The 19,661-nt window shown below is 34.8% G+C and overlaps 1 protein-coding gene across 1 annotated transcript; it reads right to left on the bottom strand.

Moving 5' to 3' along the window:
• Nucleotides 1–15,473: 15,473 nt before the first annotated feature.
• LOC108341404 (non-specific lipid-transfer protein D, cotyledon-specific isoform) lies at nucleotides 15,474–15,827 on the bottom strand. Its single transcript, XM_017579091.1, has one exon. It carries the CDS (start codon nucleotides 15,825–15,827, stop codon nucleotides 15,474–15,476), a length of 354 nt encoding a protein of 117 aa, XP_017434580.1.
• Between the last annotated feature and the right edge of the window lie 3,834 nt (nucleotides 15,828–19,661).

The following is a 19,661-nucleotide window of genomic DNA, read 5'->3' as shown; positions in this document are numbered from 1 at the left end:
GTGGCCTCGTCGTTTGCCACATCTACTAAAGTTAACGCCGTCCAATTTTAAGAACTAATAGTAAGAGTTTCAAAACTATGAGGACTAAAAACCATCAAAGTTTCGAGTAGGGACTAAAACCAAAATCGTGTGATACTTAAGGGACGAAAAACATATTTAACCCTAAAAAAATATGACTGTTAGAGCATTTTTGACAAAGCTGAAAACAATTTTCAAAAGATAACATACTTAATTGATTACATAAAATGTGTAATCGATTAAGCTTAACACTTAAAAGGAATTTGGAAAATTTTTTCTCTTCAAAAACTCATCACAACACATTTGAAGATGATATATGCAAAAACACTAGTTTTAATCGATTCACCAACTAATGTAATCGATTCAAACTTGTTGTTTTGCCACAGTTCAAAACTTAATCTTTTGTGCTTGTGGTTTTCATTACTCAGAAATATACAGTATGCATACAAAGATATAATCACATCAAAACCACAGTAGTATGCAGAAACAATAGTATGGCCAACATATGTATTAATCAGTAATAAGCATTTATATATATATATATATATATATATATATATATATATATATATATATATATATCAACATATGTATTAGACAAATAAAACACATTTCTGTTGTGTCATGACAACATCTGTGCTGTTAGAGTCAATGTGTTGTCATCATAAAAAACAAACACAAGATTTAGGTTCAGCACTCACATGGCTCCCCCTATCAATATTCTCTCCCTTTTTTGATGATGCACAACCATGATCAATAAAACAATAACCATGATGTATAATGCACAATCAGAAATTGTTTGACACAGATTCAAACAGAGACATATATGTCATACACATTCAACTATCTCATTTAATGTTCAATTATTTCTCCCTCTTTGGGCATTAGCAAAAAAGGATTTATAGCACAATGTAATTGAAACACAAATTTCAATCTCCCGCTCAAATTTTTATTGAATTCACTATCCTTTTGAAGTTGAACGCTGGGGACATTCGACGTTTTATATCCTTTTACGTCGAATTACAATTCTAAATGACGTTTAATAATTGCATTTATTTACAAAAATGCCACCAGTCATTTTTAACGTTGGCTATTTAGTGGTTGGACGTTGAACGTGTGATGTTATACGCTGTTTTTATACTAGTGGTAATTGGGATGATCATGAATTCAAGAGTAAAAAAAGAGTCATGTTGATATGAGTGGATTGCTTCTATGATTTGCTGCTTGAGTTGAATTGAGAATTTCTTGATTAAATCTTTTGTGAAAGAAATTTGAACCGTGTGAGTTTTCGGCCTAATGTTAAGGATGAACCACCTTATGCAATACCTATTTTTCTTGAGTGATTTGCAGATGTTTTGATTGTACTTTAATATTTAGCTTGATTCAATGTTGTGCAACTGAGGTGAATATGCGTGATTTGATATGATTGAGACATTTCTTGTTTTAGTTACTTGGCCAAATAAACTTGTCCTAACATTAATTCATTGGAAACCCTTTGAGCCTTAAGACTATTTTCGTTGTTTTCAGTCATTGTCAAATGAGAAAAGAAGAAATATCATATTTTCCTTACCTTAGGAAAGAAGGAGTAATGGATTGTGTTAGAAGTAAGTGGTGTGGGTGAGTGCCTCATGATGAATCGATATTTTGCTCACTTCACTTAGTTTACTGTACTAGAATTAATCGGGGAATCGTGCTTAAATGTCCAATATTTTCCCATTTTTCTGAATTGTGCTTAATTCGATTAGAAATTCTTATTTTGATTAATTTGAATTATCTAAAGTTAATAAAGTGCATTATTAATTGTAGGGAAATTTTGGACATCATTTTGGGACATTTGGAAACATCTCACTTCTTACAATTTGGAAGAAAGAAAATTGGTTTGGAAACCATGCCAATACACACGGCCATTCACGGTTTGAAGCAGAAAAGGAATTGGTGTTGTGCAATTGAACGTGTGAAACAAAGATTAAGAGTTGCATATGGGCTGCTGTCACGTTGAAATGAATTAATACAGCTACCACATGGATTTTACGTGCAGCACCAACATGCAGGAAATGATGGGAGGAATCTAGTTCTTGGTTTTATTTCTTTTATGGAGAATAGAAGAAGGTGCATGTCACGGCTGAAACATCAACTAGTGGAAGGCCCTCCTTGTTGTTTTGATCTAAGAAAATGTGGAAAAGAGGTGCATACTCCACGGCCACCAAGCACATAGTAGAATTGAAATGAAATAATGGAGGGGCCACACTTATTGAGAACTCACGGCCATCCACCTTCTTTTGGGAGAAATACATGTTGTTATGCTAATTTATTTTGTGGCCTTGGTGACTCATTTTCACGTGTAAAACAATACACATGCCCATTCATTTTGGTGAGCATCACATAAGAAAAGGGGGCACACGTGAATTCCAAAAGCATTCACGGCAAACAACAAACAAATGGAGAGTCTTCTTTCTTTTAGTGGGAGACAACATAATAAAAGGTAGGGGCCACTAACATTTGTTGAAGGAAGACTACATGGAGCACATCACACGGCCAAAGCCACATTTCATGTTACATGTTATATTTTATTGAATTGAAAGATGAAGCTTGATTAAAAAAGGGACACCACTTCACGGTTTTCACTCTAGGAAGGCATTTGGCAAGTCAAAAAGGGGCCACTACATGGAGAAGCTCACGGTCAATTTGGCTAGCATCATCTTTTCATCACATTCTTTCTTGGCTGCAACGTGAGGAAGCAACCATTAAATATGAAGTGCAACAACCACATTCAAGGAGTTGGAAGCTCACGGTTTCTCCTTGGAAAAATGGTAGAAAACTTACATGCTACATCCAAGGCAAACATAGTAAGCCACTCCAACACAAGAGCACATATCCAGGAGAAGTGGGAGGCACACATGGAGAGGAGAGCTTGACGGCAGCAGCAAACACAAGAAGCATTGGTTTGGTCCAAGAAGAATTTGGAAGTCCAGCTGCCACTTGTTGATTGGAAGGGGGACTGCATGCTTGCTGAAGAACATCTCTCGGTCCATGGATTCTAGGGAGAAGGAGAGAATGTTTTTCTTGGGAGAGGATGCAGAGGAGAACAAAAGGAGACACACAGCCAGAGAAAGGGAGCTGCACATAGTTTTTATTTTTAAAGGGAAGCCACATCCTTGAAGGAGGAGTCCACAACCACACACAACAAAAGAAATGCATTTGGTTTAGTTTTGAAGACAAGTGTAGATTTGTTTCTCATGCTCTTCCACTCTACATGTTTTTGAAACCCACGGCCATGGACATCTATTTTTTTGCAGCAAGCCTCACCTTAAATGGAAGGAGGGGACCTTATGGAAGATCACAGTTGGAGAGAAAGATATCCAGCAGCAAGGAAGGGAGCTCATGGTTGTGTCTATTTGTTTGGCTGCAGCTCACGTGAAGAAGGAAGAAGTGAAGCTCACGTCCAGTTGAGTTGAGTTGAATGAAGAAACAAGCAACCGTGAGCAAGGGGGCTAGAAGGCTGTGCAACGTGATGAAAGTTGAGAAGCATCCAGCAGCATGGAGCATGGTTGGACGCGTGAAGAGGGGAAAGAATTGAGTCTTGGAATATTGAAATGGTGTGCAACAGATTGAAGAAGACAAAAAATGGAGGGGCCCTCACTCTATTTTCTCACGGGAAGGCAAGGTAAAGATGCTCACGGGAGTTTGTCCAGAAGATTGGCTATAAAATGGAGCAGCAGGCAGAGAAAAAGAAAGGAAGTAGATTTTAGGAAGTATTTTAGGAGTAGTGTAGGAAACACTCTCGGTTCCTCTCTTCCAGAGGTTCTGAATTTTCATTTCAAACAGTGCCAAAATGTAGTTTTAATTTCTGAAGCAGTAGAAGTGTGTCACCTTTGCTCGTACATTTTTAGTTGTAATGTTCAAGAATTTTAATTTAAGTGTTGAAAGCTTTGATGAATTTCATTTCCAGTTAAATGTTTTCTATTTTTATTTTACCGGTTCTGTTTTCCATATCGTTAAATTCAATCATTGCTTTTTACCGTTCAGTTTATTTTCAACGTCGTTTTTACTGTTCATTTTCACTGTTACTTTGGGTAAATTTTATTTACACTACTGTTATGTTTTCTGCATGTTTATCGTTCCAGCATTTTAATTTCAAACACTGTTGAATTTTCCGTTTTCCGTTTTTACCGTCTTTTACTGTTTATTTTTACAGTCAATAAAAATTTATTTCAGTGTTTTTAATTCTGTTTTATTTAATTTCCAGTCCACTTTAATTTTATTTTACCACATCAAAAACACAGAAAACCCCCCCACTTCGTGTTAAATCTGAGACCGAACCCACAATATTGGTCCTTGAGAGACGACCTAGGAGTTACTTCCTAGTCTATACTGCATTCTTTTATGCACAACTTTTTGTGGGAGGTGCGACCCCCTTCATCACCTCACCTACAATATAATAAGATTGGCAAAAAGGAAGATGAAAAGTCATAATTTTGAGAAAAAGAAAGAAAAAAAAGGAAAAAAGAAAAGAAAAAATCTTCCTTAAAAGAGCATCAAATAATACATGTGTTTTTGAAATCAAGTGTCATTACTCTTTTTATATCAATTTCAAAAACTCAGAAATTCCAAAAAAATTTCCTACCTTTGCCTTGACCTCAATAGATCTTTAAAAAGCCCTCATGATCAATAATTGCATGTTTTCTAAAGTATGTGAATGTTAGAGTCTTGCTAAATATCAAGGGTGTCTACTTACATGGGTATTTTGAGCGTAAACACAAGCCAAAAACACTTGAGAGAGTTGGAGAGAAATAGATACATTTTGACTTGAGTGTTATCTTTCATATTTGATTTTCTTGTGAATTCAAAAAGGTTAACTCATGTGTGAAGAATATAGTGATTTCATTTGCATGTCCATGACAAATTGATTTCTAGATTATTGATCTATATATGGTGTTGTTCATTCTTTTAATCAAAATGCTAATATGGAATAAAATGACCCAGAACAAAGTCTTGGAATTAATCAATATTTCCCAGGAGTGCAAAAGGATAAGTGTGGGGGTGTGATGATTGCATATTTATGTCCACATTTTAGATTTAATTTCAAAATTTTAGTGGAATAATTGTGCTTAAATGATTGATTTGAATAACATTTTGCATGATTACCTTTATGGGGTTTAGGAATTAAAGAGCCTTAAAATGTGATTTTAGTTGCATAAATTATTTTGGAGAGTCTAATGTTTGTTGATCCAGCTAGAATTAAAGTTTGAATTTCAATTTTGAAAAGAAAGAAAAGGCTAAAGTGCAATTAGAGGAAATTTCTAGACTTCTGTGCAATTTGGAATAAAAATAGAAAGAGTTGAATTGTAATTTTGAGCAAGTTCAAATATGTTAGATATTTTAAAAGATAATTTGGAGAAAATATATCTTAAAAAATATTATCAAATATTCTCAAAAATCAATTAAATCTGTTGAATATTTGGAAGATATTAGATATAAGATAAAAGATCTTACCAACAGAAGTTTTGGAGTCCAAGCCCAATCAAGCCTATATAAAGAGATCCATGGGAGGCACGAAACATAACTCATTCATCCACCACTCCTCTCACTTTTATTTTGCCATGTATTCTACTCCATCCCTAGAGGGTTAAGCTTCTAAAGCTATTCCACTATAATTTCATTACGGATTCTGAGGTTAAGTTGAATTAATGTAATTTTTTCTTTTGATTATTGATTTGAGTTTCTCTCTTTCTATGTCTTTCATCTCTCAATCATATTAAAAACAATGATTTTTGCATCATAAGGTGTTTGAATCTACATGCATATTAATCATATGAGTTCAAGGGTTTCTAGGTTTGGTTGAGAATCTACTTTGATTAAATTTAAGAACTTTCATATGATTAAACGGGTTTTTGCTATCAATTTAGAATGTACTTTGATTGATGGTAATAATTTCAACTGTAATTAATTGAGAATTTAATTTGATTAATTAGCTTTTAATTTGGTTAGGAGATTTAAGAATAGACATGATTAAACACAATAAAATTTGATTGAGAATGTACTTTGGTTGAATTCATTGTGAATAATCTAAAAAGGTCTTGCATTTGATTGAAAATCTATCTTGGTTAACTGCATGATCGCCCTCAAATTAATTAAGAGTGTACTTTAATTAATTTGAAACTTGAACAATAATCAATTGAACAATGATCTGTGGATAATCGATGATGAATCTATCTTGGAAAAGCATTGGAGTTAGTCGATCTCATCATAATTGTTTCTAAGTTTCCTTTTTGTTCTTCAAAAATTAATTCTATTAGCATAGTTTCTTACTTTTATTCTTGAGCATTGCATTGCATTCATCAGATTCAAATATTGAAACACAACTCCATATTCGTTGGGAGACGACTCAGGGTTTCTGTAACCCCATCTACTCTTTTGAATAGTACTTGGCAATACTGAAGTTGCCTTAAAAAGTAGTATTAATTTGATAGCTTCAACGAAGTATCACCAGGTCTCTTTCTTTTTTCCCTCAACATAGTTTTTATGTTTCCTTTGACCATGATGTACTAAATCTAATAGACCATTGTAACACTCCTAACAGAGTGTCACGAGTATATAAAAACTTTCAAAAAATCACAATTTACTAAACGTCTTCTTCTTATCTAATAACTTCATTAAGTAAATCGCGGAAGCAAAACATACAATTATAAACGTAGGTCAAAACAAAGCGGAAGTCTGGAAACTACACTTTTACATAAAACACCAAGTTTAAAACTTCAAAGTAAATAAGCAAACTAATAATAAAGCCCAAACTTAGACTCCCCAACTCTCGTCAACTACTTCATGCCAACCTTATCTACAACACCATCTACTTCCGTACAAGTATGATTATCGCAAGTGGAAACCACAACCACAAACAGGCAAGGATGAGTAACCAAATATATCATAACATAGCATATTCAAATTAAATACAAAATAAGATAACAAATACATCATATTTCATCACAGATTTAGCCAACACAACCAAAATGTCCATTAACTAATGTCACTTCCATGCATTGAAATGTCGTAATAACCTGTTCTCACTAATAGGGTGATTCGAGTCATCTTCCATCGCGACTTCAGACCTATCTCCCAAACTTCTCAAGGACTAACGAGTAAAAACACTGACACTACGCGGACTAGTGCACTATACTTAACACGAGCCGAAGTCTTTTGGGCGAGAAATCCACCTCCTCGTGCAAAAGAAAGTGACATTCGAATATCAGTTTTTACACGAGACTCCAACAATCTTATCGTAATGCAATACAAAAAACTCACCCACGATCATCAACAATGCAAGAAAATAACATAGTTTTATAGTTACAACTTCATAAATCAACAGGTTTAAAATGGAAAGACTACTACCTATGGAATTAATCAAAACCCCAAACCAATACAATCATTTATCAAATAATTAAAAGCGACCTCCAAGACCAAGCACCCACGCATCGGGAGGCGAGAGTAGTAAACACAAAGCAACCACTATCTCTTGCACATGGCAAAGTTACCAAACTAGGAAAATTTGCGTAAGATATTACGAAAGTAGGCAAAAACTTTTCTAAATACGAAAATAGGCAAGTCGTGGGGGGCCAGACGACTTCTAATGAAGAAGTCGTGTCCCTCTTGCACGACTTCACCCTGTTCATTTTTTTTCCTTTAGGATTATTAGTATATTATATTTAAAGTTATTAACTGGATTGCTGCAAAATTAATTATATTTCAATGTATGAACGTGTGAATGTACCTTGTGATTTTAGTATAATCATGTTGCAGATTTGGATTCATTTGTTATTAATTAGTTGAATTCCTTTTCATAAAATTTTAGATAAAAACTCTCAAGAAAAGAAAATAAGAAAAAAAGTCTTCCTCGCAAATAAAAATCAACTTACTTATTTGGCGAGTTAATAAAGAGAGAAGTTTTTTAAAATTATAAACTGATGTATAGACTCATACAAAAAGTGACATATAATAAATTTCTATTAATTTAATGAGTTAAGTGTAGAATCTTTCAATTAATTTCTTAAAACTATTAATTGTATTTTTTTTTCCTTATTACTCTAGGTTGGGGTAATTGCTTTTGTTGCTTTAACAAGACTGCTAGTATTAGAGCAGTTGTAGATTGCTGCTTTGACAACTATTGACATGGTGATAGCTTCTTGCCCTATAACATTTCACACTATGGGAAACTGAGCAATGGGCTACACATCTTGTTTTGAAAAGAATAACGCAACATATATCTAGTTGACATCTTTCTCCATCCTCAAAAGATATTGTAGTTGTTGTAAACAACTTTCTCTACCTTTAGACTTAGATATTTTACCAGACAGATATTTTATTTATCCATTCAAGTATAGGATCCTTGTATATAGATAGATATTTTATTTATCTATTCAAGTATAAAATCCTTGTATATTTTCTTGTACAATTTTTTTACTTTAGCATGGTCTTTTCTTGGATAAAGAAACCATTCAGCTTGAAACCTGTCTTATTTTTGATAAATGTTGAAAGGTTTCAGTGAACTAATCTTCTATTAAATAATTGTAAATGTTTCATCTATTAGATGGTTTTCGACAATTTGACTGTTATGTTGACTTTTATCAACTATCGAATAGATGTGGAATCACCTATTTTTTTTTATAAAACAATAAATTACATACAGATTTTTTCGTATGTAATTATATGGATTTTTTCTATGTAATTACATACAAATTTTATATACATATTTTTCCGTATATAATTATATACGGATTTTTCTGTATGTAATTATATATGGATATATCCGTATATAACTTATCTACACCTCTTTTATATACAGATTTTTGTCTTATGTAATCTGTATGTAACATCAATTTATATACGGATTTTGGTTGTATGTAACTGCGAGTTTTCTTGTAGTAAGCCTGGGAAACATTTACACCAACCAACCCATTGTAGAGAGGTTTGTGAGGGCCGAATCACGAAAGTGATACAAGAGTAGAGCCCTTAGGACTTCGTACACTGGAAATAGGACGAAACATGAGTAATTTGGGTATTTAGTTATTATAGAAAGTAAGAGATCATTGTACATAGATGAACAAAATAATATATTGTAACATTTTTTTTAACGTTAATGAACATGGATCTTGATTTGCATTCATTATTGTGAATGTTATTTGAAATGTTATTCCTTTCCCTATTGGCATTGTCAAGTGAGTGTTGTTTGGAATGTTAAAAACAAAGTGTCCAATGCGATTGAGTATCATCCATTCATAATGAGGAATTGACAAAATTTTATTGGATTTCAAGCATTTGCAGGGTATTCTCACTAGTGCATAAAGGGCTTTAGACGTCTGTTATTTTGGACTTTTAACGTATGATCCTGATCCGACATCTTTATGGGTGAAGTTAATGGGACGTCGGACTCTACAGGTTCGACGTCTTTATAGACGTCGAACATGGCATTAACCGAAGTCTACTACAGTTCGTGTCTTTTGGTAGTGTAGTAACACCTTCTTCCTTTGCTAGTTTCGTCATAAGAAAAGGCTGCGTCTTTTGGACCTCTTATGGCATTTAAACCGAAAACCGAATCTGGGTCCTTGCCTAGTTCCATTCCAACCGGCAATGAAAACGAATACGGTGACATGAGAACTAGGCAAGGACCTAGGTTCAGTTTTGGGTTGAAATGCTATAAGACATCCAAAAGACGCAAGCTTTCCTTAGGAGAAAACTAGCAAAGGGAGAATGTGCTACTACGTTACCCAAAGACACGAGAAAAACTGTACCAAAACACAACGAAAACTAATTTTAATCGGTTCAAATGGAAGATAATCCATCAAAGACTAATTTAATCGGAGTAAAAGTAAGTTTAAACGGTTCAAAAGAGACAAAATGCACCTGAAAATGCAATGCTGCGGAGAGAAAAGGCGAGAAGGAAGACGATGAAGTGCGCGTAACTGCGGGTTCGATTTCTGATTTAACAGGAACCAAGACGTCGAACACAAAGGGCACCGACGTCTATTCTCGCCTAGACGTCGGGGCCCTCACTAATATGACGTCCAAAACAACTTTTCAACTAGCCTCTCAGGTCATTTAGACGTCAGAAGGCTGGATCTGACATCTATATGGCGGAAAAAACAATTTTTCACCTACATGTCAGGCATATAGACGTCGGTGACAGGGGGCCGACGTCTATAATTGTATATAGACATCGGGGTGGTGGTATCAGACGTCTCTATGGCGAACAAAAAGAACTTTTTATCTACTTGTCAAACATATACATGTCTGTTAGGAGGGGCACCGGCGGCTATAATGTTATAGATGTCGATGCCCCCTTTAACAGACGTCTAAGTGTCCAACTTATTTACGAAAATGTCACTGGTCAATAATTTACGTTGGTTATTTTGTGGTCCGACGTCTACGGGGTGACGTTAAAGTGCACTAGTGTCTGTCTCTTGTAATTGATTACAAGGACTATGTAAATGATTACAAAAAAAATCTGGTTCCGTACAAAAACTTGTGCTGTAGGAGCCAGCTGTGTGGGCACATAAGTAGCTAAAGACATTTTACGTAATTTTTTCATATTTCTTGAATGGATGAGACTTCTTTTTAGTGTTTAAGTGTGAGTAGAGCCTGAAAACTGAGGTTCGGGCAACCCATGGTGGAAGAAAGACCTAATGTTGGTGTGATGATCATGTTAGCTAAGTCCTTAACCCAGCTGTGAGAACATCACTCCCCAAAGACAATTTGAGTGAGATAACATGTTGTCAACTTTGATCTTTGATGACTATTTCAATCATAACTTTTTCCACATACCTCCAAATGATGTGATTCTTTTTTTATTAGAAAATAGACTCAAAACTCTTTCTAATGAATACTAATTTGTGTTTTTTTGGACATCTGAGTAGGTGTAGTTAATTCCATAAAGTTAACATTATACATTCCTGCCACCTCTGATCTTTGCTGGTTGTTTTGCTCATAACTTTCTGCACCGAACTCCAAATGAGTTGATTCTTGTTTTGTTGGAATCTAGACTCAAAGACCTTTCAAATTATGCCTTTGTAATCAAGTGTAGGCCTTTTTGGCCATTGTAATCGATTACAAGGACCCTGTAAACGATAACACGAAAACAAATATGGTTTTGTACAAAAACTTGTGTTGCAGGAGCCAACTGTGGGCACATAAGTAGCCAAAGACATTTTATGTAACTTTTTCATATTTCTTGAATGAATGAGACTTCTTTTTAGTGTTTAAGTTTGAGTAGAGCCTGAAAACTGAGGTTTGGGCAACCCATGGTGGAGGAAAGACCCAATGTTGGTCTGATGATCATGTTAGCTAAGTCCTGAACCCAGTTGTGAGAATGTCACTCCCCAAAGTCAATTTGAGTGAGATAACATGTTGTCAACTTTGACCTTTGCTGACTATTTTAATCATAACTTTTCCACAGACCTCCAAATGATGTGATTCTTTTTTTATTAGAAAATAGACTCAAAACTCTTTCCAATGACTACTAATTTGTGATTTTTGGACATCTGAGTAGGTGCAGTTAATTCCTTAAAGTTAACGTTTTATACATTCCTTCCACCTCTAACCATACTCAATATTTTTAATTTTTTTACATTTATCACCTCTAACCATACTCAATATTTTTATTTTTTTTACATTTATCCAATAGTTGACACTTGTTTTTAGTGTTTAAGTGTGAGTAGAGGCTAGGAAGTCATGTTTGGACAGTCCATGATGGAGGAAAGAAACAACGTTTATGAGATGACCAAGTTAGGGGAAGTCATGAAACTTGTACAAGCCAAAATCACACTAGTAATCAATTACAACTAGCTCGTAAACGATTACGCGAACAAAAATGGAGTTTTGTACATAAACTTTACTGCATGAGCCAGTTGTGGTAACCTGACTCACCACAGTCAATATTTTTATTTTTTGACATTTATCCAATGGTTGAAACTTGTTTTTAGTGTTTAAGTGTGGGTAGAGGCTGCAAAGTCATGTTTGGGCAGTCCATGAAAGCTAACATCATATTGCAATAAGAATCTGTACATTAAATACCAAGGGTGGCTACTTTCATGGGTATTTTGAGTGTAAACACAAGCCAAAAACACTTGAGAGAGTTAGGGAGAAATAAATACATTTTGACTTGAGTGTTATCTTTCATATTTGATTTTCTTTGGAATTCAAAAAGGTCAACTCATGTGTGAAGAATAGAGTGATTTCATTTGCATGTCCATGACAAAGTAATGTCTAGATGATTGATCTATGTTTGGTGTTGTTCATTCTTTTGATCCAAATGCAGATATAGAATAAAATGACCTAGAACAAAGTTTTGGAATTAATCAATTTTGCCCAGGAGTTCAAAAGGATAAGTGTGAGGGTGTGATGAGAGCATATTTATGCCCACATTTATGCTATAAAATTAAATATTTTGATGAGATTCATGTGCTTAAATGATTGATTTAAAGTGAATTTGTGATGATTGGAATTGTTGGGTTTGAGAGTTAAAGAGACGTAAAAGGGAAGTTTTAGCGCATAAATTATTTTTGGATATTCTAATGTTTATTTGTTCAGCTGAAATTAAAGCTTTATTGGTCGATATTGAAAATTAAGGCCCAAAATCAGATTTTGTTTGGAAAATAATATACAGATGGGCCAAAGAGGTAGTCTTTACCCTTGCAGCTCCCGAATTTCCCTAAATGCACACCTCTTTTCTTAACCAAACCCAAACACTAAGCCTTTTCTCTTACACCCCTAAATTTTCCTACCCATACCCGTCTTACCACTAACTAGTCAGACTTCACCAGATCATGCCACGTGGCAGTTCACCACTAACAGATTGAACCACTAGATGATGCCACATCACTAATCCTTGCCCTCACTAGTTAACCAATCAGAACACGCCACCTCAACCCTAACACATCAACATAATCGTCTCCACCTTGCCGCAACCATCCTCATTGCCAACCAACATCTTCTTTCTCGCAAGCTCCCCTGCCGCCTTGCTGCACTGTTCTCACCATCTCCATATAACAAGCCGCCGCGATTGCAACCAGTGTCGCCGCCAACCGCGAAACCTCCATGGTCGCCGCATCACACCTCCGCTACATCGCGAGAATCACACCATGCTGCCACCATAGCGTTAGTCTTCCTTTCTCGTCAGGCCATCATGCCGTTATGAAGCCGCCATCATCGCGAGACCAGACGCGAGTTCTTCACGCCGTTGCGCCGCTACTCGCTTCTACCCGCAACCTTCACCACACTTGCTACTAGAAAAAGCCAAAAATGGAACCCAATCGCGCCACCAAGTTCTCACACGATCCTCCATTCTTCACCACCAAAAATCCTTTCATGGCGTAGGAGCGAGAAATTTTCCCCTTTCCCCTCAATCTGAAACCCTAATTTTTGGTGGGGAAGGGGATTACACGTGTCAAGATTCCATTGGTGCGTAATTTTTGAGTCAAAGTTGGTCAATGCTAGTTGAATCTGGTCAAGGTTGGTCAACTGAGGGGCTTTCTTATAATTTTGAAAAGAAACAAAGGGGCTGAAGTGTGAATATGGAAATTATCAAGGGTTGTTCTACAATTTTGAGTAATCAGAAAGGCTAAAAGATAAAATTCAATTGGTGAATTAATTTGGGAATATCAACAGAAAATATCTTCCAAATAATGTTATAATTATCTAAATCTGTTAGTTATTTGGAAGATATATGATATAAGATATTTAAGTTAATATCTATCAAATATTCTTTAAAACATATTTAATCTAATGAATATTTGAAATATATAATATATCAACAGAAAATATCTTATAAACAAACTATTCAGAGTCCAAGCCCAAACAATTCCTATATAAAGAGACCTAGGGGAGGCAGAAAGGGACTTCATTCATTCTCTCATACTCCTCCACTAGAAGCCAGCATCCACTACACCTCTCACTTTTATTTCATCATGTGTTTCACCCCATTCATGGAGGGCTAAGCTCCTAGGGCTATTCCACTGTAATTTCATTATGGATTCTGAGGTTAAGTGGAATTAATGCAATTGTTTCTTTTGATTATTGATATAAGTTATTCTCTTTCTATGTCTTTCATCTCTCAATCATATTAAAAGCAATGACTTTTGCATCATAAGGTGTTTAAATCTACATGCATATTGATGATATGAGTTCAAGGGTTTCTAGGTTTGGTTGAGAATCTACTTTGATTAGATTTAGGAACTTTCATATGATTAAACTGGTTTTTGCTATCAATTGAGAATGTACTTTGATTGGTGGTAACAATTTCAACTATAATTAATTGAGAATTTACTTTGATTAATTGACTTTTAATTTGGTTAGGAGATTTAAGAATAGACATGATTAAATACAATAGAATTTGATTGAGAATGTACTTTGGTTGAATTTATTGTGAATAATCTAGAAAAGTTTTGCAATTGATTGAGAATTTACTTTGGTTAATTGCATGATCGCTCTCAAATTAATTAAGAATGTACTTTAATTAATTTGAAACTTGAACAATAATTAGTTGAACAATGATTTGTGAATAACCGACGATGAATCTATCTTGGAAAAGTAGTGGAATTAGCCTATTTCATCATAATTGTTTTTAAGTTTCTAATTTGTTCTTTAAACATTCTCCAAACATCACTTTTATTCTTGAGCATTGCATTGCATTCATAAAATTCAAATATTGAAAGGCAATTCCGTATTCATTGGGAGACGACTCAGGGTTACTTTAACCGTATCTACTTTCTTGAATACTACTTGGCAATACTAAAGTTGCCTTGAAAAGTAGTATTAATTTGATAGCTTCAACGACATCTTATCATTGGGTAAAACAAGGCAACACAAGAATGTGATTTGGTTAACTTGCTGACGGAGATAAAATTACAATTTAATGTAGGAACAAATAAAACATCAGGAATCGATAAGAAGGGTGAGAGGGATATAATACCTATACCTTCAATAGGAGATGAGACTCCATTGACATTAATAATAACAGTTTTAGAACAATTATAGGAAAAATTAGTAAATATACGAGGATCACAAGTCATATGATCAGTACCACCTGAATCAATTATCTAATCACTACCCTTAGTAAGAATAGAAAGATTAAGGACAAAGTTAGATACACCTGACTTGGTCACAAATCCAGTAGAAGTAGAAATATAACTCTTGGAAGTCGCGGAAGTTCCAGAATCATATTTTTCCGATTAATTTGTATCGAAAGAAGTCATCAGAAATATTAATTGGTTGTTTTATTATTTATCTTTTGCCATATAATTAATTCCATTACACAACACACAATACTCCAAATATACATAAATAAATAAAAAATTATATCTTTATAATTATATACACGTCATTACCAACAATAGTCATTTCAAATAGATCAAACCTTTTGAGAAATTATTTATTTATTAATATATGGTTTCAGTAGTTGAATAACTAGTTTAACCATTTACACACTTTTCAATAGAAAATGAAAGCTTAATATTGCACATTTTTGGAAGTTGTATCAGTTTCTGAGATAAAAACCCTAAATTAGCTGTAGTGTCATCAAGACAAGTGCAAAGCTTTTTTAAGGCTGCAGGATTGTTTCCTTTTGTAAGCTGTTGAGCAGCTCCAACACAACATCTTGAAGTTGGAGTGGAAAAGTCTGGATTAACCAAATAAGGCACGCAAGGAGAAAACAATGGATTATACTCATCACATGTAGCAGGCATTTGACCTTCACTCAAATTTGTTAGCGCCAAACCATAAGCCATGACAAACATCATTGTAGCCAAAACCTTCTTCTCCACCATCTCTGTTTATCTATGCTTCTTTTGTTTTCACTCTTATCAACTTGTGGGACCATTTTTCCTATAGCTTTTCATTTCTTATATAGACTTTATTTTAAGCTTGACATAATTCAAATAAATTTTATCATATTTTATTTACGTCAGCATGACACTTAATTTTGTCAACTTGAAACTAATTAATGATTTATGTATAACTTTCCAATTTAGTCCGTTACTATTTTAAACATTTAATTGGTAAATGTTGGTTTGAACATTAATAAATTTTATTTAATGCCTATTCCTAATATTAACATAATTGTTTCTATATTTTAAAAAAACTTAACTTAAAAGTAACATATAAGTTTGTATTGTTAACTAACCCATTTGTTAAAATTCGTATTGAATTTGACGGAAAAATACCGAATTGATTATGTACAGGTATAAATATAAATAATATTTAACTTTTAAAATTGAATGCAAAGATAGAGCTTGTTATGTATATATTTGTCTTATCCTCTTCTACATATGTATCTTAGTATTCTTGTTAATTTATTAAGAAATGTAAAAATCTTCTATTAACATCTTATTTAATTAGTCTCATCTTATTTCTAAGATATACCTTTCACATTTTAAATTATTTTCTATAATTTGTATACCTTTATTTCAATGATACTTGATACTATTATTCAAAATTTATATAATTATAATTTTTTTTTCTTTATATTTAATATTAGAGAAAAGAAAATTTATATCCTTTTAACATTGAACACTTAATAATATCATTTTTTCTTATTTATTGAAATTTATTTTATAAAAATTATTTAATTAGTTAAAATAGTAAAGGGTTAGATATAAACATGATATGAGTAAGCGTATAGCCGTTTCCTAATGGGAATTATGGTGGAACAAAAAATTCAAAATTGTTGAGTGTGGATGATAATGGGATGAATTTTAATTTTAGGGATGGAATAGTCATGCCCATTGTCATCCTTAGATATCAATAGAAATGGTAAATCAAATCCTCCCTGAATCATTCCAGCTTTAAATAGAATTCCTGCATGGTTACATGTATCACTAGTAAAAAAACGCTATTTAAACTCGCACAATAGGTATCGGTTTAGGCGAAACCGAAATCTATCAAAACGCGGTGGCATTTTTGTAGTTTAGTCGAACTTATACGCCTCGGTTCAAAGGGAACTGAAACGTATAAGCTTTATTACCTCGGTTAAAGTATACAACCGATGCCTAACACCCTGCAATCCCACCTACCCCTCTGCACAACAGACTTTTCAGCTTTTCGAGACTGACCTACTACTTCGGTTTGGGCAAAACCAGTGTGAAAACATGTTTATGTCTCGATTTAACAGTTAACTGAGGCATATAACTATCAACAAATTTTTTATTTTATTTTTTATTAGGTGTATAATCATCGATTCCTATGTGAACCGAGGCATATAGTGGCCTACTACTTCGTTTAATTGAAGAACCGAGTTAGTATAGCGTTCAGGGGTTCAACCATTTAACCTATTTCTCGCGCAGAACCTTTCTTCCTCCATTCTCGCACTCTTCTTTCTTCAATACTCTCTCTCTGTCGCTTGCACAAGGCTTCTTCCTCCACTCTCACTCTTCCAAACAATACCGCTACTTTGGTCCACGCCTCATCCACCGCCGCCGGGATCCACTAGTACCTCGTCGTGTGCGATGACTGCGAGTGCGGCTTCCACCTCGCCTGCGAGCGCGTCACCTCTGGAATGAAGATAAAGCGGTGGCCGTTGGGAGTGAAGCTCCTAGGGTTCTAATCCAGATCCCCATCCCCAATTTATAATTTGTTATCCCCTTTCTCAGATCTACAATTCTTCAGCTCTTATCCCCTTTCTCTTCCTTTTTTTTGTTTCTTAGATCATCTGGGTTTTTTTGTGGACCGCCTGGTGCGGCCCATGCCAGTGGTGGAGCCGCTGCGGTAGGACCGTTCGACTCTGCTTCGGAGGCCGAGGACGACAACGTCGACGAGAACGCGCTGCTGCCCCTTTGCGATTTTCTGAGTCTGACCAGCATTCGGTTAGGTGAAGAGATTGATTCGGGTTTTAGCATGATTGAAAAGGTGATTCCTTGTACTGGAAAATGGGGGAGAAGGAAGGAGTTGTCTTGTTTGTGGAAGAGGTTTTTAGGCACAGCGACGGTGCGGCGAAGGAGTAGCCGGTGGATCTGTTTTTGGTTCTGTTTCTCTGCCTTGGGTGTTTGGTTTTGTTTCTCTGCAGGTGCGGTTTGGATTCGCCTCCTGAATTGGGGGTACTGCTTCTTAATTTTCTCTGTGCCTTCTGATTGTTCGCTGGGAAAGTTCTTAGGGTGGATGGTGATGATTGGGGTTGAAAATCTGGAAAGGTCTTTGTTAGTGCAGGTTGGGGTTGAGGTTGAAAATCTGGGAAAGAAATTGTGGTTCAGAACATAGAAAAGAGAAAGGAAAAGAACATAGTAGAACAGAACCAAGAACAGACGAGGAACCAAGAAGAGATTTTGATTTTGATTAAAAAAATTAAAAATACTATACTACCTCGGTTGTCTATGAACTGAGGCAGAATTCGAACACTTTTGACTCGGTTCAGAACCCGAGACATAAAGCCTATCTTTTTTACTTCGCCTGAATATGCTTCGGTTGTAAAACCGGTGCCTATAAACTAAAAGAACCGATGCCATTTCCCTTAATTGTACTAGTGTATGAGTATGGATAGTAACTAACTTTTTAAAGTAAGTTTATTTTTATGCACTCATATATAACTTAATCATAGTTTTCTTGAACTTTAATTGTTTTTCAATCCATTATTTTAACTAGGATATAATGAAAAGGGGTAATATTATACCTTTGTTAATGGTAACAGTTGAAAAACTGTTATTTTTATACTTAATTTTGACATTTAAAACACCTTTTATGACTTAGAATCTAGCTTGAAATCATGTTTTTGTTTAAGTTGTGGAAATAAGAGAGTTGGATGGGTTTTATGCTTGGTTTTCCTTGTTTTGGCAGAAATTTAGAAGAATTGGATGAAAGAAGTTGAAGTATGAAGGAGTTGGACTCTGGAAAGGAAGGAAAAGTGCACAATTCAAGTATCGCAGTCACCGCTCATCGCTATTTCACCGCTGAGCGCCAAGCTTGCTTGTTGAGTACACTGTCTCGTGCTTAAGCGTCATCGCTGAGGGCTAATTTTGAGTGCCACACTCACTGCTGAGCGTCATTTTACCGCTGAGCGCCGCGTTAACTTGGCTTGAGCCAATTTTCTGTATTTTTCAATAAATTATATAAGGGTTTAGTCGACCTAGGGTTGATATCTTTGGACAGAAAGAGGCGGAATTATACTTCTTCCACCCCTTGGAGGCGAATTTTGGATGCGGAAGCTCCGATCTTCCACTTTTAGAGTTCTATCTTTCATTCTTTTCATTATTTTCATCTAGTTTCACCATGTCTATGGTGAACTAAACCTCCATTGTTGTTGGGGAAATGATATAATCCTTTGAAACTCTCATGTATTGAATTGATTCTTGATTATATATGTTTTACTTCATTAATTGTTAGGATTTTTCCTCTATACTTTATGCATGCTTTGTTTAACGCATTCAATTGCATGATCATTGATTTTGTTGATATGGACACATACGGGGAATTCTAGAACTAGGGAAATTCTCCTGGAAGCAATATTACCTAGACATAGGAATAGGAGGATCAGTTGGCTTTAAGCTTCTGTGCGAAGATAATGCATGAATAATTGCTAGGGAGACAAGACATTGTAAACTAGTAATTAGGACTAGGCTTTCTTCACCGAGACATCGGGTTTAAGGTAAATTAGAAAGTGACATTAACATTAA

Source organism: Vigna angularis, chromosome 6, assembly GCF_016808095.1.
Source record: "Vigna angularis cultivar LongXiaoDou No.4 chromosome 6, ASM1680809v1, whole genome shotgun sequence".
NCBI classification, from domain to species: Eukaryota; Viridiplantae; Streptophyta; class Magnoliopsida; order Fabales; family Fabaceae; genus Vigna; species Vigna angularis.
The sequence above is the reverse complement of the archived record's forward strand: the minus strand, read 5'-3'. Positions and strand labels throughout refer to the sequence as shown.